The 25,880-nt window shown below is 34.9% G+C and overlaps 1 protein-coding gene across 1 annotated transcript; it reads right to left on the bottom strand.

Annotated features, from left to right (window-relative positions):
* Window positions 1–1,394: 1,394 nt before the first annotated feature.
* LOC106136559 (WASH complex subunit 2) lies at window positions 1,395–16,520 on the bottom strand. The gene is made up of 13 exons (XM_060952947.1): window positions 16,368–16,520; window positions 15,632–15,727; window positions 14,866–14,963; window positions 13,904–13,991; window positions 13,262–13,395; window positions 12,635–12,723; window positions 11,142–11,239; window positions 10,194–10,400; window positions 9,616–9,700; window positions 8,297–8,475; window positions 7,633–7,752; window positions 3,711–7,200; window positions 1,395–3,139 (listed from the first exon to the last, which is right to left on the bottom strand). Exons 2-13 carry the CDS (start codon window positions 15,725–15,727, stop codon window positions 3,033–3,035), a joined length of 4,791 nt encoding a protein of 1,596 aa, XP_060808930.1. The 5' UTR covers window positions 16,368–16,520; the 3' UTR covers window positions 1,395–3,032.
* Between the last annotated feature and the right edge of the window lie 9,360 nt (window positions 16,521–25,880).

Here is a 25,880-nt window from a genome sequence, read left to right as displayed (position 1 = left end):
GGGAATGGATTATTTATTTATGGTTCCAAATTCAAATTTTTGTTTTTTTTGTTGTTGTTAGATTGGCACAACTGTTTTCCATTTTGGCGCGGAGTTTGAGTTGCATCTGTTGTTTACATTAAATACAGTGCTATTTCTAGTTATATCATATCTAGTGTGTATTGCTAATTTCATAATGGATAAAAACATCGAACAAAGAGTTTGTCTTAAATTTTGCATTGCCAATGGAATATCGTGTTCGGAGTCACTGAAAATGTTACAGAAGGCTTACGGTGAATCGACTTTATCAAAAACTCGTGCTTATGAGTGGTACAAAGCGTTCAAAAGCGGTCGAGATGTGATGGAAGATTTGCCTCGCTCTGGTAGGCCATCAACGTCTGCAACTGAAGTTAACATCGCAAAAGTGAAGGAAATAGTGACTGAAAATCCTCATTCAACTTTGAGAGAGATAGCCACCGAACTTTCTGTATCTCACGAGTCGATCCGTACCATTTTAACTAATAATTTGGGTATGAAACATGTTGCCGCTCGGCTAGTTCCAAAAGACCTGAATTTTTATCAAAAACTCAATCGCATGAGAGTCGCTGAGGACATGCTAGAACGAGTCAATTCCGACCCAACATTCATGAAACGCATTGTTACTGGTGACGAGACGTGGGTTTACGAGTTTGACATGCAAACTAGTCAACAAGCTTCGGAGTGGCGCCTTCCAACTGAACCGAAACCGAAAAAACCACGCCAAAGTCGTTCAAGTCAAAATCATGTTGACTGTTTTCTTTGACTATCGCGGTGTTGTGCACTCGGAATTCTTGCCGGAAGGTCAAACGGTAAATGAGGAATATTATTTGAGTGTTATGCGGCGTTTAAGAGAGCAAATCCGACGAAAAAGGCCAGATTTGTGGAAAGAAAATTCTTGGATTTTGCACCATGATAATGCACCTTTGCACAAGGCCATCATTGTGAACGAATTTTTAACCAAACACTCAACAAATACCATCGAGCAACCACCATATTCACCAGATATGGCTCCAGCCGACTTTTTTCTTTTTCCTAAACTCAAATTACCACTTCGTGGCACCCGTTTTCAATCGGTAGAAGACATAAAAGAGAATTCGCGGCGAGAACTGACCTCAATTCCGGAAACAGCGTTTAAAAAATGTTTTGATGATTGGATTATTCGTTGGCGTAAGTGTATCGTTTCTAAAGGAGCATATTTTGAAGGTGATAAAATAAATTTGGATGAATAACAAACAGTTTGTGTATTATTGATCTTTTCCTGCTACTTTCTTGACAGAGTAGTATATTGATTCAATGTAATTTATATCAATTGGGATCTAAAAGAATTTAAACAATTGTTTATGTATAAATATTTATTTCAATATACAAATTGCACTTTTAACCACAACTCTGATAAACAAAAAATTATTTAACATCAAAATTTTTAACTTTACATAACATTTCGTTACACTATTTTACATTTGAATAATCATAAATTCAATTCGTATTTTTTTTATTGGGTACAGTCAGAAACATAATAAAGTATACAGAGTCTTAGGCGTAGAAATTAATAAGTAGCTTGACCAAAAAGGATATTACCAAAAGCTGTTATACTTAATTTATTTTTCAAATTTCATTGTTCTTCCTCCTGGCTTTAGTCCCGGTCGCATCCTCACCTCACTGCAGAGGAGCCCGGGGTGTGCCTTTGACCATGGATCCTGGATTGGGTGAGTCAGGTTTTCACACGAAGCGACTCCCGTCTGACCTCCGCGACCTTTGCATGGGAACCTAACCCGTATTGGATCGATCATGGTTACACATCCAGTTGCCTGAATGTGCAGGTTTCGTCACGATGTTTTTCCTCAACGTAACAGCATCGGTTAGTTATCAAACTAATGTATGTAACTTCAAAATTTTGTTAAATGTTCGGCTTTATACACTTATTTTTATTAATGTTACTGACTGTACATTTACCTTCTCGTTCTCCTGGAATCGGAGTAAATTCATCAAAATCGGTTTAATTGTTAAGGCGTTATACATTTTTACATTTTGCGTATGTATTTTAAAAGCTTGAGCAATTTTTTTTTAAGTAATAAGTTATTATTATCAACGTGCTTATAAAATTAATATAACAAATAACTTTTGACTAAATACATAATACCTATATAATTATTTAGACTTAATTCAAAACATTTAATTATTAGAAATATTAAGAATGGAATATTTTTTAATGTCTATATTAATTCGAAAAAATTATATTAAAAATATAAACTTAAAAATGCATATACAAACTTAAAAGCAAAACAAATTAATTATAATTAAATTAATTTGTATATAGACTAGGCTTAGACCCACGGCTCCGCTGCTGTGGGAATTCCCAGTGAAAAGAATTCCCACATTTTTCAACGGCAGCAAATGTTGCCATCATTTTAAATAAATCATCATTTATCTAAATAAAGACGAAAAATATAAGTTAAATTACTCGATAATATAAGCAAATGTATGAAGCAAGTCTTAACGAAATTAGATAATTTTTATAAATAAACATTAAAAAACATTTTTATAGAAGTAGCCACAATTATCGAAATTAAAATTTTATTTTTAACCTATGCCGTGTGGTTTAGGGCGCCAATAGATAAAATATATCACTCCATCTCTTTCCCATGGATGCCGTAAATGGTGATTAAGGGATAAGCTTATAAACTTGGGATTTCTCTTGTCGGCGATGGGCTAGCAACCTGTCACTATTTGAATCTTAATTTTATCATTAAAATCGTGGCCTTTCGGTCTTTTCGAGACTGTTGGCTCTGTCTACAACCCAACGGTTTATGGACGAGATAATATGTTTGTTATATACATATTTTAACATTACAAAATTCGCCATTTTACACATACATTGGTCACGTCTATATCCCTTGCGGGGTAGACAGGGCCAACAGGCTTTAAAAGACTGAATGGCCACGTTCAGCTATTCGGCTTAATAATAGAATTTCTTTATTTTTAAGTAGGATTTTATTAACACTGGGAAATAAAATTCAGTCATCATCACGTCCCAGCAACGATAAAGGATCTTCGAACACAGGTTCTGATGATTGGGTGATGTCTTTAGCTCGTGATGATTGTGGTACAGATGATGATTTATCTGAGGGAAAGATTCAAATTTAAATTCTAAATTTTTATTCCTTACTTACTAGCTGTGTCCGCGACTTCTTCCGCGTGGAATAGTTATTTTGGGCATCATTGAAGCCCTCAAGGATGAATAATTCTCCCCGTTTTTTTCATATTTTCCATTATTGCTTCGCTGCTTATAGTTGCAGCGTGATGTTATATAGCCTAAATTCTTCCGCGATAAATGGTCTATTCAAAAATAATTTTTCTATTCGAACCAGTAGTTCCTGAGATTAGTGCGTTCAAACAAACAAACTCTTCAGGTTTATTATTATGGGACATTACAAACATCACTTAATAATTGTCATATCTTTTGGTTTCACAACATTGGTTGACGTCAAATGTATTACTTAAAACTAAAACTGCCGCCGTCAGTGCAGAAGAAGCGGTAACAAACTGCACTGCTGCATTTTCCTCAACAACGTCAACTTCACAATTATCCAAACTTAGAACAGAAATGTGGAAATGGTACACAAGCTTGTATATAATATATATAGATTTTAATAACTAGTTTTTACTATACTCAAAAAATTAAAACTACTTACCTACAGCCTTGTTCCTACTGCCGCTTCCGAACAAGTCATCATCATCATCGTCACAGAACAACGGCGCTTTGACATCAACTCTCATCGCTGATTTCTTGAAAACATCACCTGCATCATTCTTAGTGAACATTTCATCATCGTCACTAAGATCGAATAAACTAATGTTTGGTTTTTCTGTTGTTTTTTGTTTAGACAAATCTACTTTCGTTTCGTTTTTATTAAATATATTTTTTGTATTTTCATCATCAAGTTTGTTATGTGTGTTATCGATGACATTTTTGGGTGATTTGAAGATATCATTGGTATTGTTTGTTGAAGATTTGGATTGTAACTCGGGATTTTCGAAATTAGTATCAGATTCAACATTTTTATCATCTAATTCATTTTTCTGCGATTTAATTATATTATCAGTGCGTTTTGAATTCGATTTATCAGTCTTTGACTTCGGTTTAACGTTTCTAAATAAATCATCGTCACTATCTGAAAGTGATTTCTTGAGAGAATCTTCTGTTTCTTTGTAAACTTTACCTAAAGTACTTATTCCTGGTCTTACATCTTCGTCGACAATGTTTAATACTTTTTTTGGTTTTTCACTGAATATATCTTCATCGTTCAATATATAAACCGTTTTAGTAGTGACTTCAGGTTTTGGTAAAAATAAATCATCGCTTTCTTGAAAATTTTCATTTAAACTTGCGTTTGCTTTGATTTTTGATTCTGCTTCTTTTTCAACTTTAAATAGTTCTTCGTTCAACGTTTTCACATTATTCTTATCATTTGTTAGATCTTTATCTTCTAGCTTTGTTACTTTTAAGTCATCTTTAGCATAATCTTCTTCTTTTTCCGTTGATTTAGATTCAGGATCAGATCTTATGAGTTCATCAACTTTTGTTTGATCTTTTTTTGTTTCTTTCGGTTGATCATCAATTGAGCTAGAATTATCAGTGGAGTCATCACCAAAATCAATTCCAGACTTTCTTACAGCTTCTTTCCTAGCTCTTCTAGTGGACGGGCGACGTTTAACTTGAATTCTAGCCCTTTCTTTGGACAACGTATTATCTAGTACTTGGGAATTATGTTTCTCTTCGAAACTTATAGATTTAACCATTTTAGATTCTAATTCCGGAGTATCCTTTACGTGTATATCTTCGCTACTTTTAGTTTGCGCGTTTCTGTCTGCATGTTCTGTTTGTTTGCTCTTTTTTGGCATAGCTCCGGGTAGTAAAGCATTAACATTTATGTTGAAATTCATAGTCTTTAGTTTACCTATTGGTTTAACGCCATTATCAATATTATCTTGATCTTTAGAGTCATCTACTGTTTCCTGTTTTGGTAAATCTTTATTAGTATTTTCAAGAGATTTTATATCTTCGTCGTTTTGTTTAACCTCTTCGGTTTTTGGAGGTAAATTAGAATCTGTTTGATCATTACACATGTTACCATTTTCGCTCTTAGGGATATTGACATTATAGCCATGGGAACTTAATATCTGTGAAACATTTGGCTCATTTATAGGTTTAGTTTTTGGGACAAAATCTATATCAAGATCTGGCGGTTCATCTTGGAATAAGCCAAATAGCCTATTTTCATTTGTAGGTGGCTCAAATTCAGGTTTTTCATCAAGCGTAGGATCATTTTTCTTGAAAAATAACGCCTCATCGTCAGAGTCATCATCAAACAACGCATTAATATTTTTGCTTTTCTTTGGCTCTTTTGGTTTCTCAAATTTTGGAGGTTCCATGAATATATCACTAAATTTATCGATATTCTCTGGTTGTAGTTCCTTTTCCTTACTAATACTAGGGTTTTCTTCGGTTTCGTCTACAATTTTATCATTCTTTTTTACTTGGGGTATATCTGATTTCGTTACTCCAGGCTCAGCCTCTTTTTTCTCCAGTTGCTTTACTGTTTTCAAAGTATTAGTATTTTCATTTACTATCTCAACCTTTCTACCAGAATTCATGAAAAGTTCATCATCTGAATCTTCAAAAATTGTTACATCCTTCACTGATTTAACATTCGGCTCAAATTTCATATGTAATTGATCTCCATCTTCATAAATAGTACTTTTAACAATTTTATTCGTTTGTGATGTTTCATCTATATGTTCACTTAGTTTATCTGGTTTATTTTTGTTTATTTCCGAATCATCCTTCAATTCGGTAATTACTTCATCTACAATTTCGCTTTTTATTTCATCTTTATTTACTTCTAAAATTTCATCTTTGATTTCAGATTTCAAATCGTGTTCACGCGAACTCACTGGTACAACTTTAGTCATACTCGTGTCGTTAAACAAGTCATCTTCCTCGAAAATATTTGGTGACTTCTCAACAGCTTTTGAGTTTTCATTTTTAAAGACATCTCGTTTGTGTTTTTCGCCAAATAAATCATCTTCTGAGTCATCGTCGAATAAAGTTTTTTTAGAAGAGACAGTTTTATCAGAATCGTTATTGATACTTTTCTTCTCAAGTTCATCATAGAACAAAGATTTAGTTATCTGTTGCCTACTTATAGTTGAAATATTTGAATCAGTTTGTGTTTTCTCTACAGATTTTGATGTTACTTCCTTCGCTTTATTGTCGATGTTTACAGTTTTAAAAAGATCATCTTCGTCATCATCAAAAAGTGAACATTTGGCGTCTAAAACAGGCATAGGACTATCTTCTTTGCTTTTAATATCATTAAAGCTCTTATTTTTCTCATCCGTTTTAACTACATTTTTGTTTTCATTTACATTAAATGGACCTTTTGCTGATTTTGATTGAGAATTTTCAGAAAATATGTCATTATCACTGTCATCGAATATACTTTTAGTTTTTATTATTTCGTTGGTATTTTTATCATTAACAGACAGATTTTTAGGTTTATTTTTTTGTGCATTATCTGGTAATGAATCATCATCGCTATCAAAAATACTCTTTTTGCCATCACTTTTAATACTGTTTTCTTTTTTAGTTTCCTCTTTAGATTTATTTTTATTGGAATCATCATTTGACTGGGGAATTTTTTCAGGTTTTCCTTGGAAAAGTTCATCGTCACTATCGAAAATTGACTTTTTATTATCTTTCGCATCTTTCACACTGTTATTATTATTTTTAACAACAGAAACCTCCAAAAACAAGTCGTCCTCATCATCAAACAAAGATTTCTGATTTTTAGGAGCTGGTTTTATTGGTACTTTTGGTATGTTAGACGTAAATAAATCATCGATATCGTCAAATAGATTATCGCTGAAAAGATCTACTTTTTTCCCAACTTTTACTGTTTCTTTTTCAACTTCCCTTTGTTCCTTCTCAACTTTTTCCTCGACTTTTCTTTGCTCTTTTTCAGATTTAGCAAATAGATGGTCGAAAATATCTTTTTTGGGACTCGTATCTTCGCTGGCCTCGTCTTCTGAAGACGATTGTCTCTGGTTTCTCTTCAAGATGGCGGCTCCGATGCTTTCTGTACCTTTGTTCCCGAAAAGTGATATACCACCTACAGGTTTCTGTAAAATTTTATACTTTTATTATCACAAAGTTCTCGATATCTTAAAATAATATTGTGCTATATCATTTCTGTTATGTTATTATTTTATGGATATACATTCATTTTTATTATAATGTACATACAGTATTGTGTATCATATGAATTTTATGTAAACTTGGGATTCTTCTTATAGGCGATGGGCTAGCAACCTGTCACTATTTGAATCTCAATTCTTTCTTTAAACCAAACAGCTGAACTGCAGCTGGCTCTGTCTACCCCGCAAGGGATACAGACGTGATTATAAATATATTTATGTACACATGTATCCGTGAAATCTTTGTAATCGCGATTTAGACTCTTCGCTGCTATTGGCCGAGCGCGTCATTTCCTTCGCTAATATAGACAGATGTCGTGTGACATTCAGTGATGTCGTCACAATGTAGGTACTTGCCTTAGGGTTATTCGTTTCCAAAGATTTCACCTCTTTAGGTAAAGGCGGTGGCTGTTCAAACAATTCAGGTTCCGATTCGTCTGAGAATAAAGTCGATTTTTGATTGGCAGGCGCCGGAGGCTAAAATTAAAAAATATTATACTAGCTGTCACGGCAAACGTTGTTTTGACATATAAATAATTTTTAAGTGATTTCTAGTAGAAAAAAAATTTGTTGAGGGCGGACAACCATTATCACTAAGGGGTATGAAAAAGTTTGCCGTGTGGTTCCCGGCACCAATACAAAAAAGAATACGACCACTCTATCTCTTTCCCATGGATGTCGTAAAAGGCGAATAAGGGTTAAGCTTACAAACTTGGGATTCTTTTTAGGCGATGGGCTAGCAACCTGCCACTATTTGAATCTCAATTCTATCACTAAGCCAAACAGCTTGACCTATCAGTCTTTTCAAGACTGGTGGCTCTGTCTACCCCGCTAGGGATATAGACGTGACCATATGTATATATGCATCTAGTTAAAAAATAAAGTTAAGGGTGGACAACCCTTATCAGTAAGGGGTGTGAAAAATAGATGTTGGCCGATTCTCAGACCTTCTCAACATGCTCACAAAATTTCACGAGAATCGGTCTAGCCGTTCTATTTTATATATGTATATTAAACTCACCGCGACGCCCTTATCGCCTCGTCTCACTCCGAACAACTCTTCGGTAATGTTACTCTGCACTGTATTGCTATGTGCGTAAGGTTGACTTTTACGAAGCTTGGCAAATATATCATCATCATCATCATCGTCCGATCGATAAGAATGTTCTAGTGGAGGCGGCTCGTCCGGGAATATGTTGCCTGTATTGAAAATAAATATATATCTATACTAATATTTTAAAGCTGAAGAGTTTGTTTGTTTGTTTGAACTCTTCTATCATTAAGCCAAACATGAAAATTGCCTATCAGTCTGTTTATGTTGATAACTAGCTGTACCCGCGACTTCGTCCGCGTGGAATAGTTATTTTGGGCACCATTCCTCACGGGTGAATAATTTTCTCCGTTTTTTAACGTGACAACGTCTTATAATTCGATTGAGCCGACTGCACGAAAAACATGAGTCATGCGGCGTTACCTCGCTCTGAGGCGTTCCGTGTGAGGCTTGAAGTGCGAGCGAGAGCGCGGTACGAGCGACAAAGATGCACAATCGGCCTTCGCGTTCGGCAGCGTATACCTACCTCTTTCTCTATATACATACAAATCTATTAAACAAATGAAATTCAAATTTTCATTTGAAAAATGCTACCATTCCATCAGTAGGTATTTGCTTAAGACGTTGTCACGATCAACTATCGTCAGTAAACCGACTTTACAGACAAGCGATGTTTTTTTCACATTCTCCATTATTTCTTCGCTCCTTATAGTTGCAGCGTGATGTTATATAGCCTAACGCCTTCCTCGATACATGGTCTATTCAACACAAAAATAATTTTTCAATTCAAACCAGTAGTTCCTGAGATTAGCGCGTTAAAACAAACAAACAAACTCTTCAGCTTTATAATATTAGTAAAGAAGTACAGATAATCACTTTTCCGTGGATGTCGTAAATGGCGACTAAGGGATATAAGCTTATAAACTTGGGATTCTACATTTAAGCGATGGGCTAGCAACCTGTCACTGTTTGCGGGATTTGCGAAAAACCTGCATCCTTTTGTACATAGATGGCGTTAATTCGTCGCTTTATGTAGGTGTTGGTAAATTTTGTCGCTTTCTTTAAATTGTTAGCGTTTAACGTGTGTGCCTTTTAAAGTTGGTTTCTCCAATTACAATTACTCCACTCTTAGTACGTAGATAGCGTTTAATTCTATACTTTTTGTAGACAAATGGTGATTAAATTCATCACATTTTGTAGGTGGCGCAAAATTTGGCGCTTTTTTGTAGTTGGCGCTAGATTCGCGCGGGGGTTAAAGCTAATATATTACGAGTAGTATCGTTGCATACTTGTAGCGGGCTGCTCGGGTCTATAAAACTTCTTGGTCATCGGCGGGGGCTCATATTCTTCAGTTTGTGACTGCGGTTCTGGCAACTGCAAGACAGAAATAAATGATAAGTGGTAAGTGATGAGTGATGAATGATGAAAAATGAATAATGAATGATAAATATATATATATACGGACAAATTACAAATATCGAGTTAGCCTAGACGTAAGTTCGAGACTTGTGTTACGAGATACTAACTCAACGATACTGTATTTTATAATAAATACTTATACTTATATATAGATAAACCTAAATCCAAGACCTGATCATGCCCTGGCCGGGATTCGAACCCGGGACCTCCGGTGTCACAGACAAGCGTGCTACCGCTCCGCACAGTAATGATACATACATATAGGCACGTCTTTATCGCTTGCCGGGTAGACAGAATCAACAAACTGAAAGGCCACGTTCAGCTGTTTGGCTAAATGAAAGAATTGAGATTCAAATAGTGACAGGTTGCTAGCCCATCGCCTAAAAGAAAAATCCCAAGTTTATAACCCTGTCCCTTAGTCACCTTTCATCTTACTAGATTATCTTACCTCGCCTCTCAATTTTCTCGCGAGCTCATTAGCTACATGCGCTTGCGTCTTCGCCTCGGCATTTAATGTTACATGCTGGTTTTCTGGAGTTACATGCCGATTTTCTGGAGTTACATGCTGATTTTGTGACGTTACATGCTGATTTTGATGCGCATTTGCGTTCATCTGGCGATCGGACATGTCCGAACTGATGTTTGATACTTGATCCTGTAATGAGTATAAATCAATTATTTCTATAAATTTATTCTTATTTTACTAAGTTAAGTCTTTCATTCTATCACAATTTTTCGTACACCTATTCTTCGGTTCCTTCCATCATTCCAATTGTTCAATCTTTTCCATCATTCCCATTCATCATGCCGTACAGTCATTCCTCAAAAAAAAATCAAACGTCTCTCCGTCACACTTCATCACATCTCATTGAGATTGATGGAATTAATATTTGTATGTATACAGGGTGACTTTTAATTCAACTGCATAAATTAAACTGTTAAGTAAAAGAATATTTAAAAACGTTAAAAGAAAAATATCGGATCATATTTCAGAAAGTACGAAAAAAATAAAAGTATCAAAATCCACGATCCTAAATACGTCATATCACCCCGGGCGGCGGAAAAGCGACGCGTAAGATTCAGAGGTCAACGACACAATTCATTCAGCTGAGCGATCTCGACAACTCTGTACTTTACTTGATCTTGATACTAGAAAAATAATTTATTTTTCAGACATTTATTTACATGTTTAGTTTTAATTTCTTTTTGTAGTATTGGTCTTTAATAAAGCGTGTGACGTAGTTTTTGAGGGTTTTTTAAATGTGAAAATTTTGACGTTTAATTTAAACAAAAATATGCTCAAACGGCTCAGAAGCATGCGTATAGTCTATGTTTAAAAGGATGCAGTTGTTTTAAATGTCACCCTGTATGTTCCATCAATCTCGTTCGTCATTACCCCGTCAGGTTTGTTGGTCTCGGCGTCAGACTCTGACACCTCATCTCGTCGCCAGCGCTTCACACTACTCTCACTGTCACTGTCTTCCACTTGGAGGCCTGAAAACAAATTACATACATACATATGAGCACGTCTATATCACTTGCGGGGTAGACAGAGCCAACAGTCTTGAAAAGACTGAATGGCCACGTTCAGCTATTTGGCTTAATGATAGAATTGATATTCAAATAGTGACAGGTTGCTAGCGCATCGCCTAAAAGAGGAATCCCAAGTTTATAAGCCTATCCCTTAGTCGCCTTTTACGACATCCATGGGAAAGAGATGGAGTGATCCTATTCTTTTTTGTAATGGTGCCGGGAACCATACGGCACAATTAACACGTCTTTATCCCTTACGGGGTAGACAGAGCCAGAAGTCATAAAATACGATGGTCAGTAATTATGTAATTAGACATATTGTGGCGGTGGCGTATTGCAAATAGGATGTAAATCACACACACATACATAATCACGTCTATACCCTTTGCGGGTTAGACAGAGCCAGCAGTCTTGAAAATATTGATATTGAATTAATAGAATACTAGCGGCCCGCCCCGGCTTCGCACGGGTGGACATATTTTTCTACCTGAAAACTAATTTATTTCAAAACAAATTTATGTCTATGTCACTTTTGAAGGTCTATTCTATATCTGTGCCAAATTTTATCAAAATCGGACCAGTAGTTTTTGAGTTTATTCCACACAAACATACAAATCTTTCCTCTTTATTATTAGTGTGGATATATATTTATTTCTCTTCCCATGGATGTCGTTAAAGGCGACTAAGGGATAGGCTTACAAACTTGGGATTCTGTTTTAGGCGATGGGCTAGCAACCTGTCACTATTTGAATCTCAATTCTATCATTAAGCCAAATAGCTGAACGTGGCCATTCAGTCCTTTCAAGACTGTTGGCTCTGTCTACCCCGCAAGGGATATAGACGTGAACATATGTATGTATGTATGTAATTTATAGAATTGAGGTTCAAATAGTGACAGGTTGCTAGCACATCAGCTAAAAGTGAAATCCTAAGTTAATAAGCCTATGTTAGTCGCCATTTACGACATCCATGGGAAAAATATGGAATGGTCCTGTTCTTTTTTCCTATTAGTGCCTGGAACCACACGGCACAAAAGCTTCAAATTTCAAAAATTAAAAAAATCTATACTAATATTATAAAGCTGAATTGCTGAGTTTGTTTGTTTGCTTGAACGCTCCAATCTCAGGAACTTCTGGTTCGAATTGAAAAATTCTTTTTGCGTTGTATAGACCATTTATCGAGGAAGGCTTAAAGCTATATAACATCACGCTGCAACTATTAGGAGCGAAGAAATAATAGAAAATATGAAAAAAAACGGGGTAAATCATCATTATTGAGGGCTACAATGATGCCCAAAATAACTATTCCACGCGGACGAAGTCGCGGGCACAGCTAGTGCTATATGTACATACATACCAGCATGCCATTTGGACTGCCAAGCGTAAGACCCGATGATGTATGGCAGCGGGCGATCTTCGTACAAATCCTTGGGTTTTAATATCGTTCTGAAACAAAAATATTTATTTATTAACTTATTCATGTAACTATACTAATATTATAAACCTGAAAAGTTTGTTTGTGTGTTTGTTTGAACGCGCTAATCTCAGGTTGAACTGGTTCGATTTAAAAAAAAATATTTCAAAATATACTAAAAATTATATATGAAAAATCTTGATTAGGTAATTCATATTATGCCGTGTGGTTCCCGGCACGAATAAAAAGAATCACCACTCCATCTCTTTCCCATGGATGTGGTAAAAGGCGACCAAGGGATAAGCTAATAAAACTTAGGATTCTTCTTACATGCGATGGGCTAGCGACCTGTCACTATTTGAATCTCAATCTCATCATCAAGCCACACAGCTGAACGAGGCCTTTCACTCTTATCAAGACTGTCGGCTCTGTCTACCCCGCAGGGGATATAGACGTGATTATATGTATGTATGTATCAGCAAGCCATACCGGCGAACGTGGTCTGTCAGTCTTATCAAGACTGTTGGCTCTGTCTACCCCGTTAAAAATAAAGACGTGATATAACTTTACCTGCTGGTCTCACCATCGGAGTCGGACTCGCTATCGGAGTCCATAATAAGTAGAGGCTCGTGCATATCTTCCAAGACTTTGAGACCAAACTTGATTTGTTCTAATTCAGAGGGTACGTCTGATTTTGTAGGCTCCTTAAAAAAAAAGACAAAACTCCATCATCACTATGATTACAGAACCATTTTTATGGCATAAAAATTTTGCCGTGCGGTTCCCGGCACATATATATATATCTTTTAGCCAAACAGCTGAACGTGGCCTATCAGTGTTTACAAGACTATTGGCTGTGTCTACCCCGCAAGGGATATAGACGTGACCATATATATGTATGTATTTAGTAAGTCACGTATGTACCTATGCGTTGTTGACTGTTGGCTCTGTCTACCCCGCAAGGGATATAGACGTGACCATATGTATGTATGAAATTCAAAAAAAAAATTTTCAAAATTCAAAAAAAGCTTGCATGAAGAGAGTTATGAATGTGGACGAAGCGAAAAAAGTATACAGGGATCGTGGCAAGTGGAAAGAGGTAGTCTCTGCCTACCGCTCCGGGAAAGAGGCGTGATTTTATGTATGTATGTATGTATGTATGTCACGTACGTATGTATCTATGTGTTGTGGGTCAATTTACGCGCCGCTTACCTTTTTAGCGTCAGCCGGCGCGGCCAAGTCTGTGTCGTCATCATACACTCGGCTTTCTATAAACTGTCTGTTACTCAATGCCGTAAATCTGTAGATGAATAATATATTACATACTAGCGATCCGCTCCGGCTTCGCACGGGTGCAAAATTATAAATGTTATTATACATAAAAACCTTTCTCTTGAATCACTCTACCTGTTACAAAAAACCGCATCAAAATCCGTTGCGTAATTTTAAAGATTTAAGCATACAGACAAACAGACAAAAATAGCGACTTTGTTTTATACTATGTAGTGATATAGTACCCGGCTGACCGAGCTTTCTCGGTCTACCAGAGATGTCGCTGATATAGTTTCTTAAAACGCGGTTTTTAAAATGTTCATATATCTTGAGAACCGAGCTTTTCTCGAACCTAGGACTTTGATAAATCGATTCCTTGAGCCGAAAAGCCCCTAATCTGTAACTTTCATGAAAATCGTTGGAGCCGTTTCCGAGTTCCTGATTATATACATATATACAAGAATTGTTTAAATATATTAGATATACTAGGATATGGACGTGATTATATGTATGTAATACTTGTTGGGATTATAATTTCGACGTCTACGTTTTAGTTGTCATTGTTCTAGGTGTCACAACACCGGAGGTCCCGGGTTCGAATCCCGGCCAGGGCGTGATGAGAAAAGAACTTTTTCTGATCGGCCTGGGTATTGGATGTTTATCTTTATAAGTATTTATTTGATATATACGACGTCTATATCTAATAGATAAATATACAAAATATAGTCGTATCGTTGAGTTAGTATCTCGCAACACAAGTCTCGAACTTAATTCGGGGCTAACTCAATCAGTGTAAATTGTCCCGTTTAGTGTAATTTATTTATTTAAATGAAAACAAAACTGTTAATATAACAATGAAATTAAAAGATTCTATGTAATAAAATAAACAAATATTTCCTCACTTATTGTTAACATTTTGCAGGTCGATGCTAGCGCCATCTAGTGCGGCCGCCATCTCCCCGAGGCGTCTGTTCGTCTCTTGACATCTTGATACTAATCTCTGAAACAATCAATGTTATTATACTACTAGCCGTTACCCGCGACTTCGGCAGAGTGAATAAAAAATCAACGTTGCCTAGGGAGCCCCAGCAAATGTAATTTTTAAACAATATTTTTGGTCCCTTTCAACAAACAGGTAGAAACTTGAATACTTATAAAATACTAGCTGTGCCCGCGACTTCGTCCGCGTGGAATAGTTATTTGGGCATCATTGAAGCCCTCAAGGATGAATAATTTTTCCCGTTTTTTCACATATTCCATTATTTCTTTGCTCCTTATACTTGCAGCGTGATGTTATATAGCCTAAAGCCTTCCTCGATAAATGGTCTATTCAACGCAAAAAGAATTTTTCAATTCGCACTAGTAGTTTCTGAGATTATTTGGCTTTAATAAAGAATTAAGATTCAAATAGTGACAGGTTGCTAGCCCATCGACTAAAAGAAGAATCCCAAGTTTATAAGCCTACCCCTTAGTTGCCTTTTACGACATCCATGGGAGAGAGATGGAGAGGACCTATTCCTTTTTTTAATTAAAATTAAAAACACATTTTAATTACATCACATTTAAAATGTTGAATTATTTTTATACAGGAAACTAAATTAGACACTGTCTTTAATGCAGTTGTAACATTACATTGATCAATATTGTGAAGCCAGCTCATTCTCCTACCTCGTGTATATTCTGCAAAACTCCCAACAACTGCTTGTCCCCGGCCAGGCTCCACTGAGGGGCTGCGGACCTTAAGGCATCTGTATCAGCCTCCATCTGTAAAATAAACCTTAAGATAGATAGATACATACATACATACATATGGTCACGTCTATATCCCTTGCGGGGTAGACAGAGCCAACAGTCTTGAAAAGACTGAACGGCCACGTTCAGCTATTTGGCTTAATGATAGAATTGAGATTTAAATAGTGACAGGTTGCTAGCCCATCGCCTAAAAGAGGAATCCCAACTTTATAAGCCAGCAGCGTTCTGAAGAAAGGAAGAGGCGGGATTTATGTATGTATGTAATAACTCTCTATCTATTACCATAAGTTTGAATCCACTTGGCATCTTTTAAGTGTCAATATAGTTTAATTTTAACCTTAATCCCTTAACCGACTTTTCCGTTCTGAGCAGATTGGAAAGTAGCTGATACGTTCAATGACTTTTCCTTCAAACCTATAGTGAAAAAAACCACAGTATTGATTCCAGTACAACTAAAAGAACTTCAACAACACTTGTTAAAATTGATTTAACCAATTTCCCACAGCACTTAAATCAATTGAGGCTCAATTAGGATGTATTTATCGTCAAAACCCGATACCTAACATGCGTACGCAAAAATTTAACACCAATTTACTGCTAAATAGTATAATAGTAGTGATATCAATAAACTAGTTTTTGATTTATTGCTTACCTGTATATCACTTAGCTGTTTGCTAACAAGTTCACATAACAATAAATCACTGTTACAAGTTATCTATCCCACATTTATAACGCAGTTATCCAGTTAACAATAATTTTATTTTTATTTACTTCGCGACGCTGACGAATGAATTGAAAACACGAAAACAACAAATGACACTGACACTCGGCTCAGAGAGTTGCCAGAATAGAATAGAAAAAGTTACGCTTATTTGTTAGTTTTTGGTAACTTTCACTTTCATGTTAAGAAAGAATGAGAAACAATTTTTTTATTTACTTAATCCTATTGAAATTGATAATATGGAATTGAATTTGAATGGGGTTCAAATAATTGATACTAATTATTGATTATTTTAATCCCATTCGAAGAGATAGCAGATCCAACTTTAAGGTAAGATAGAGAAGAAAAGCAAAATAATTTAACCTCCAATGTCAATATTTAGTGTTCTTTATGACGTTACTACGAAATCAGAATAGGTTTTTTTTTCATTATTTGCCAAAAACTACACTTAGTGTTAAATAATCATAAACTGGCTCATCTAAAACTATATTTGCTACAAAGTAAGTGAAATTTTAACAGGTACTTTCACAAAATCCATCCAAGACACACATATAATTTTAATTAATTTTATTACTACACTTCATGTTTTATTTGCCTTTAATCAGCAAAGCGTAAATTTAGAATGTTGTAGTACAGTTACCATCATATAAAATGTTTTAATGTAAACAAATATAAATAAACAAGAAAATATTTTATGTGTATTAACTAAATTATAAACAAAAAAATGTTGATTGTTAAAGAATTTTATGTTTAATTGGTAGTCAATTTTTTTGATGGAACTGTGATCTTCATTATAAAACCATCAAATTCAATCATTAAAAAATAATATAATTGGAAAATAAGTATGACGACGCGTGACAATATTTTTTGTTATGTTTCCCAAAATGAACACCTATAAATAAAAACACATATTTTTCAAAATTCAAGTTCCAAATTTACTTAAAAAGGTAGGAAACGTTGAACAAATGAATTTTTTTTTTTTTACTTAATTAAAGTCAGAATACCAACATTTTCATTATACTTAGTTATAAAAATAAGTAAGACAAGTAAAGTATTGACAGTGTGACTGTACCTACAATAAATGCAACTGAAACAGCAGCCTAATATGCATTTCTTAGAGAAAGTCATTCTGTAATTATTAGTTTAAATAAGTATTAATTTAATTAGTTTTGCAACTATACTTACAGGGGCTGTTTCTTGTTTCATTCATCAATTCTCCTTAGGGAAAATGTGACTTTTTTTTATTCCTCAAACAAGAACATCATTTATTTAAATGTCATGGGCTGGTTCGATCCTGTGCAGATTAATTCCATTCTGTTATCCCCATATAATAAAGATTACCGTACTGTGATAATTCTGGTATGAAAAAGTGAATAAAGTAATTATTTATTTACATAATACAAGTAAATATGAAATACACTATAATGACACAGAGAGATCATATGCCAACATGAATTCTTAGGTCTTTTTGTTTATATTCTCAGTGCGTTTCAAAATAAATAAAATCTTGAAAAGACATCGTTATCAATTTCACTTGCCCTTGATATGCTTTTTTCTTTACACATTACACTAAATTTATCTAAAAATAAACTGTCATCAGTTTCTTTATTTACTTTAATCGTGCGCTAAATAAACGTTTCATAACAATTACAAACCTGATGAATCATGTTATTGTTATTGCAATAATATCATTTTTGTAATAATGACAAAGAATTATCTGAGGATGTGGATTAGATTAGAATGCATCTATTATGTACTTTTGCAGCTGTAAGTGATTAAATAACATTATTTATTACTAGGTAAGTAATAATAAAGTAGAAAAGCAATAAGTTAACTTTTGACTTAAGCAGAGAAATTAAGTGGGTGTTAAATTAATTAGTATTTTTGAATTAAAGTAAATAAGACTTATTTTAGTTAATTTTTAAATTAAACAAATTTTTACTATTATAAATTTTATTGTGTGGTCGCAATATTTTACAAATATAACCTACCACTCACTCACTATATTAGAATAAATACACAAAAAAATAACAAAAATAGATGATTTTTTTTCTAAAAATATTATTTATCACGAAAGTGATAAATGCTTTAAAATTACTTCGCGGGTCTTAATCATTAACATTGTGCGGTCTGGTCTCACGGTAGACGGTCACAATAGACGATAAGAAATATTTGAGGGTTTGGTGCAAATCAAAAGAGGTAGTAGTAGGTAGGTTGGACAGAATTGAATATTATTACTAATTTTTTCCCGCAGCTGCGCCGGAGTTGCCACAAGTTTTTTAATTTGGATAATTAAATATAATCATAACAAATTGCATAGAAAATCGCATCAACGGTTAAGCCGTAAAACATAACAGATAGAATAAGGATATTAGACCTGTAAGAAATAATTTTCTTTTTTGACTGATATTTTTCTCTGCAATTTATAAATTTTGTTTGCATAAATAAAGTGTAAATTTTTATTTAAATCATCGAGCACTGTTAAACCATTCATTCAATCATTCCCGCGGGGACTCCGGGATAAAAAGTAGCCTATATGATATTCTGGGTTTTCAGCTGTTTCATATAGGAAGGAATTTATGATTGTTTAGGATATTAAATAAAACACATTCGAGCTTCGCTTGCATGATGACGCAATGCCCAACTGATTTATTGTCCTGTATGGCCGTTACAAACTGTTAGTCTATCTCTCTTGACAATGACATTGACACTAATATGACACATCCCCCCCTTATGTTATTTATTTTTATATTACATATTATATACTAATATTTATTATCTATTTTACTATATTATTTTAAATCAAAATCTTACAAATAAACTGGTTTTCTAACAACTCTACCTGCCCTAGTGACTACATCATTACTGCCGGCTACCAGTCCAGTGGCAAATTTAGATTATTCTCCTTCAGAGTTGTTAATGAACAGGTTGTTAAGAACAAACTTACCATGCTCAAAAGAACTTTTGAAATCTAAGTTGTGTGTAGATGTTAAAGAAAAATTGTTAAAAAATAATGAAAAATCTAGGACCATTTATAATAAAACTTCTAAATTGAAAGGGTCTTTTAAAAAAGGGAAAGATGTGATTATACAGAATGTACCTTATAACAAGTATTGGTCTTCAGGTAAAGTGATGGAAGAAGGAAATGGTCCTAGATCGTTCACAGTTATGAATGATAAGGCCACACCTGACACCATGTTTCATATAGGAAGGAATTTATGATTGTTTAGGATATTAAATAAAACACATTCGAGCTTCGCTTGCATGATGACGCAATGCCCAACTGATTTATTGTCCTGTATGGCCGTTACAAACTGTTAGTCTATCTCTCTTGACAATGACATTGACACTAATATGACACATCAGCTACCTACATACCAAATTTCATCGAAATCGGTTCTGTAGTTTTTGCGTGAAAGAGTAACAAACATAACGGACATCCTGACATACTCACAAACTTTCGCGTTTATAATATTAATAGCATTTTAAACGCTTCAACCTATAACTTGGACTTAATAACTCAATCATAGCAGAGAAAGTGCTGATATTGCAAAACTACCGTACACTAACGCATACACGGCAGTTTAATTGTATAGCTTCATGATTTGTTATTTCCTTACCTTTCAATTTTTAATCTGAACTAGGGTTGTCGTACTTCCTCCTGGCTTTAGTCCCGGTTGCATCCTCACCACTCTGGAGAGGGGCCCGGTGAAAGCCCTTCAACATAGATCCTGGAATGGGTGAGTCAGGTTAGTTATGTCTGAATGGGTGAGTGCCGTGTGGTTCCTGGCACCATTAAAAAAAAGAACAGGACCACTCCATCTCGTTCCCATGGATGTCGTAAAAGGCGACTAAGGGATAGGCTTATAAACTTGGGATTCTTCTTTTAGGCGATGGGCTAGCAACCCGTCACTATTTGAATCTCAATTCTATCATTAAGCCAAACAGCTGAACGTGGCCTATCAGTACTTTTCAAGACTGTTGGCTCCGTCTACCCCGTAAGGGATAAAGACGTGATCATATGTATGTATGTATGTATGGGTGAGTCAGGTTATTACACGAAGCGACTCCCGTCTGACCTCCGTTACCTTTGCAGGGGAATCTTACCCGTATCCGTAGCCAAGCGGATGAAGTTGACAGAATTGACTTGACTTGACTCTCGCTTACCACCAAAAGCAAGATGACCCCCAAGTGTACCAAGCACGCAAGCTCAAATAATGCCTTGGTCAGGTTGAGTTATTCCGTCATCTTTTTGAGCCGATTAGCTCTATCTACCTAGGTTTTTAATAAATACATACATACATAAACAGAACCTTTGTAATTTTGTTTCTTGTGTTTATCAGTCTCGATGTTTTCTGTGTACATAAATTAGTAAATAAATGAATAAAATCACGCCTCTTTCCCGGAGGCGTAGGCAGAGACTACCTCTTTCCACTTGCCACGATCTCTGCATACTTCCTTCGCTTCATCCACATTCATAACTCTCTTCATGCAAGCTCGGCGGTTTCGGGTACTTTAAAAGGTAAGGAGATAAAGCGTGATTATTTGTTCTTATGTATATACGTTGACAGGAAATATGTCAAAAATATACCTCTCTCTTTTAGGTTAAATATTAAGGGTTAACCTTACCTTCCAGCTGGCTGTACTTTGTCTGCCAGTATATCAGTCACTCATTAATTCATTCATATAGTCACGTCTATATCCCGTGCGGGGTAGACAGATCCAACAGTCTTGAAGAGACTGAAAGGCCACGTTCAGCTGTGTGGCTTTATTATAGAATTGAGATTCAAATAGTGGCAGGTTGTTAACCCATCGCCTAAAATAAGAATCCCAAGTTTATAAGCCTATCCCTTAGTCGCCTCTTACGACATCCATGGAAAATTAGATGGAGTGGTCCTATACTTTTTTATATTGGTGCCGCGAACCGCACGGCAGTCATTAATGCAAGAATTTTATAAAGCTATTGATTGGAGGCAGCCCTAATCTGAAGTACTGATAAATGAGCAAGGCTTTCGTTGAATATGTTAATCATGAATGCATAACTTTGACGGATTATCGACACTTTCGAAATTTTGTAGGTAAAATTATCATTTCAATTCGAATGGTTAATTTCACTGACATGAATTATGCTATTACTTATCTTTTTAATATTGCATTGCAGTTGCAGCTTGATATTAGGTATATAACCTAAATCCTTCCTCGATAAATGGTCTATTCAACCAAAGAATTTTTCAATTCGAACCAGTACTTCCTGAGATGAGCTCGTTCAAACAAACAAACTCTTCAGCTTTATAATTTTAGAATAGACTTATAGAGAATACTTGATAGACTAACATACATAACATAAAATAAGTGTGCCATTCGTTTCAGCTGTTCAAACATACCAATACCAATTTAGATTTTTTTTGTCATGTTACAATTACGCTACAAACAATTTAGAGGCCAGTATTTTTTAACGCCGGGAACCACACGGAACAAAATCAAAAAATTCTAAATTTTCAACAAAAGTTTTTCAATAAAAGGAGGAAGCGGAAGAGGTCTGTAAGGATCGTAGTAAGTGGAAATCCTTAGTCTCTGCCTACCCCAATGGAAAGCAGGTTTATGTATGTACCTATGTAAATTTTCAACATTTGTAACATCATTTAATAATAGTCATATCTTTTGGTTTCACAACATTGGTTGACGTCAAAAATCAAATAGCTTAAAACTAAGTTCACTGCCGCTTCCAAAGCGTCAGTGCAGAGGAAGTGGTGACAAACTGCACTGCAGCATTTTCATCACTAACGTCAACTTCACAATTCAAACTTAGAATAGAAATGTTAACGTGAGTATGCATTGTTATGATTAATTGATTTAATCTAAATTTAAACGATAACATATCATATGTCACTTAGTTACCAACTACACTTGGAATCCCACGCATAGAACCGACCAAGTTTACCAGCGTAATAAATATTTACGAAGTTCCAAACCGATGTGATGATATTGATAAAACTTTTCCTATAAAACTCGAGAGTCGTGTTAACTCGAATGTTTATTGGTTTCTTGCTTATCGATAGGAAAATTGTTTTAGGTTAGTCAGGATTAATAAATCTCTAATTTTTTTATTAAGACACAAGATATATAGATAATCTATACTAATACGAGTATTATAAAGCTGGCGAGTTTGTTTGTTTGAACGCGCTAATCTGAGGAACTACTGATTCGAATTAAAAAATCATTTTGCGTTGAATACATCGAGGAAGGCTTTAGGCTATATTACATTACGCTGCAACTATTATGAGCGAAGAAATAATGAAAAATGTGAAAAACGGGGAAAATTATTCACCCTTGAGGGCTTCAATGATGCCAAAAATAACTATTACACGCTGACGAAGTCGCAGGCACATCTAGTTTATTATATTTACAATGAACATTTAATATCACAAATAAAGAAAAGTGTTGTAGCGGGAGCGATGATTCGGCTCGACCGCCACCAAAGGGAAGATCTTCCGCCAGGCTAGGTGTTATGCCTGGGGAACCGCGCGACAGACGATGTTGTGTCGGAGGTTGTATATATGCTCCAATCCGTGAAATCTTTGCTTTCGCGATTCAGACTCTTCGCTGTTATTGGCTGTTGTGACTTGTTGCGTAGAGATGTCGCCACACACATCAATGTTATTTACAAATTAATAAAAGTCTTTTTATTATTCCAAGTTTTACATAATCCCCGGTTGAGCAACATCAACCTCTAACATTTTACCGAAACTTAAAACAAAGATAATTAATTAATTACTGTCAACAACAAAGCTACAGTGTACATTTATGAATGAGCAATTTATGAAAGCCCCAGAATTTTAACGATTTGTTTTATAAATGTCAAAGGTCAAGATGTTATCTTTTACTCAATTTTAAAGTATTTCATTCAAAGACATGCTTAAAATATTTGATACAAATTATTCCTGGCTCAAAGGCCTGGCTCAAAGGAATGGTTTATACAAGTGAGTTTTATTCTGAGGTTGAGGATTTAACAAATATCAAATATGTATCTTCACCCTGGCTTTAATCCCGGTTGCATCCCTCAACACTCTGGAAAGGAGCCCGGGCCTTTGACCATGGATCCTGGATTGGGTGAGTCAGGTTTTTACACGAAGCGACTTCCGTCTGAACTCCGCAACCTTTGCAGGGGAACCTTACCCTTATTGAATCATCGTCACACAATCCAGATATCCAATCAATCCATCTTTTTCCCATGGATGTCGTACCTTAAAGGTGACTAAGGTAAAGGCTTAACTCGGGATTCTTCTTATAGGCGATGGGGTATCAACCTGTTACTATTTGAATCTCAATTCTATCATTAAGCCAAACAGCTAAACGTGGCCTGTCAGTCTATCAAGACTGTTGGCTCTGTTTACCTCGCTTGCGAGGTAGGAGGATATACACGTAATAATATAAATGAATGAATGAACGTCATATCAACTTTACTTAACCTCATAAAATTTGCAGAAAAGTAGTTAAGAGTACTAAGATGTACCTTACCCTGAGAAAGTAAGAACTTTTCCTGTCGCATTTAATATATATATTTAATATATGTGTTTTTTTCGCATGTAACTACAATAGAGATATTACAAACAAACAAAAAAGCGGAGGACAGGAAAACTGGTTCAAAATACTTGCATTCGTGTTTAACAGACCAACTTGCCCAAATAATGGTAAATTATAAATAGCTTACTCTTGTACAGAACTTCCGGAACATCATTACCCTCGTACAATACAATAAATAGGGCTCCAAGTTCAACGACCCGCCGCAATCAGTGGCACAGAAAGCAGACCAGCAGTCGTGCTAATAGCAAGTTCGAGTCCCGACTTTCTCAGGCATAAATTACTTTGATATGGAGGGAAGGTGCATTCTTATTGTTTTTGGCATATGTAAATAGGTTAGGTCAAGAGCACTCGAAACTGATGCTTGCATGAAGACAGTTATGAATGTGGACGAAACGAGAGAAGTGGTCAAGGATCGTGGTAAGTAGAAAGATGAAGTCTCTGCCTATCCCTCTGGGATAGAGGCGTAATTTTGTGTATATGGGTACATTGATAAATCCGTAACTTACTTTTGAAAATTATCTTGAAATAAGCTTATGATCTCTGCCAGTCTTTGCGGGAAGCAGGTGGGATAAAACATGGATGTTTCAAAGAAAACTTTTTTATATTGTATAAAAACGAACGCACCTTTTTCATTCAACAAAAACATACTGGTCACTAAGAATTTCAAATTAAAAAAAAAGGTGAAAAGGGAGTGCGTTAGTCTATTGTTTTTTTTCTGTGTTTTAATTTCATGTTACTTTAATATTTCATAATATTATATTTGTCTTTATTTTACCTACGCAGTGTTTATTTTCATCCCGGCAATAACCTTTATGTATGTAATAATATTTTTTTTTTAGTGTCTGTTTTTACTATTTAAATGTATCCTATTGATATATAGGTATTAAAAAGTAACTGAGTAATGTAGTATAGTCTGTTAGATTAATAAAGTACTGGCCACTTTTTCCATTGCTCAGTTCCACAGTTTTTTTTTCTTTCAATTCAAATAAGTACCTTAAGAGTTACTCAACAAATACTTTCTCTCTTCATCGCTTCAAAGGCAACGTCAATTCAGGAAATATTTGAAGTTATTATTGAGATATAAGCAACAAAAAATATCTTACTTTTATTTTCTTTTGCGAGCAAGTTTTAGTCACGTCGCGAGCGTTGCCGAAGTTCTCCGGAGAAGCACGAACGTACGATGAAAGTTGTTTAGCAGTGTTGAGTGACACAAAAATTGTTACTATTTAGGTATAATTTACATTAGCCAAAAGAAAAAGAGATGTTAATAAGATATCATGTTTATTTGTTGCATAATTTCCGTCAAGCTGAAACTTGGGATTCTTTTGTTAGGCGATGTGCTAGCAATCTGTTATTATTTGAATTTCAATTCTATCATAAAGCCAAACAGCTGTACGTGGCCTTTCAGTCTTTTGAAGATTGTAGGATTTATCTGCCCAGCAAGGGATATAGACGTGGCTGTATGTTGTTATAACATGATAACATTAATTTTATCATCAAAATAAAGTATAAGAAAAGAAAATGAGCAGCGCAAAACACGCGTTCGAATTTTCTGCTCAATAAATTAAAGGAAAATTGCATTTGTGTTCTGAAATCAAGGTATATTAAATTTAAATAATGAGAAAGTGAATAGAAAATTTAGTTTATCGATTTATCAAAAACGAAATCATGACAATTAGCTTTACTTGTATTAAATATACAATAGATTAATTTTTATTATGAAATCACACAAAAGTACTAACCAAAAATCTTTGCTAACATTCAATTTTGTTAAAGTTAAAAATTTTTCAAACAAATTGAATAATAATTTTAAGGTGTAAACATATAAAAATAATCTTGTCGTATTTTTTATTCAATCAT

This window comes from Amyelois transitella, chromosome 30, assembly GCF_032362555.1.
Source record: "Amyelois transitella isolate CPQ chromosome 30, ilAmyTran1.1, whole genome shotgun sequence".
Lineage (NCBI taxonomy): Eukaryota > Metazoa > Arthropoda > Insecta > Lepidoptera > Pyralidae > Amyelois > Amyelois transitella.
This window is presented reverse-complemented; position numbering and strand designations above follow the sequence as displayed.

Coding starts and splice junctions, on each gene's coding strand:
- LOC106136559 (XM_060952947.1), bottom strand. CDS start 15,727: ATGGAGGCTGATACAGATGCCTTAAGGTCCGCAGCCCCTCAGTGGAGC. Junction 7,753..8,296: donor GAGGCGATAAGGGCGTCGCG/GTGAGTTTAATA, acceptor TTTTAATTTTAG/CCTCCGGCGCCTGCCAATCA. Junction 3,140..3,710: donor CAGTAGGAACAAGGCTGTAG/GTAAGTAGTTTT, acceptor TCTTTCCCTCAG/ATAAATCATCATCTGTACCA.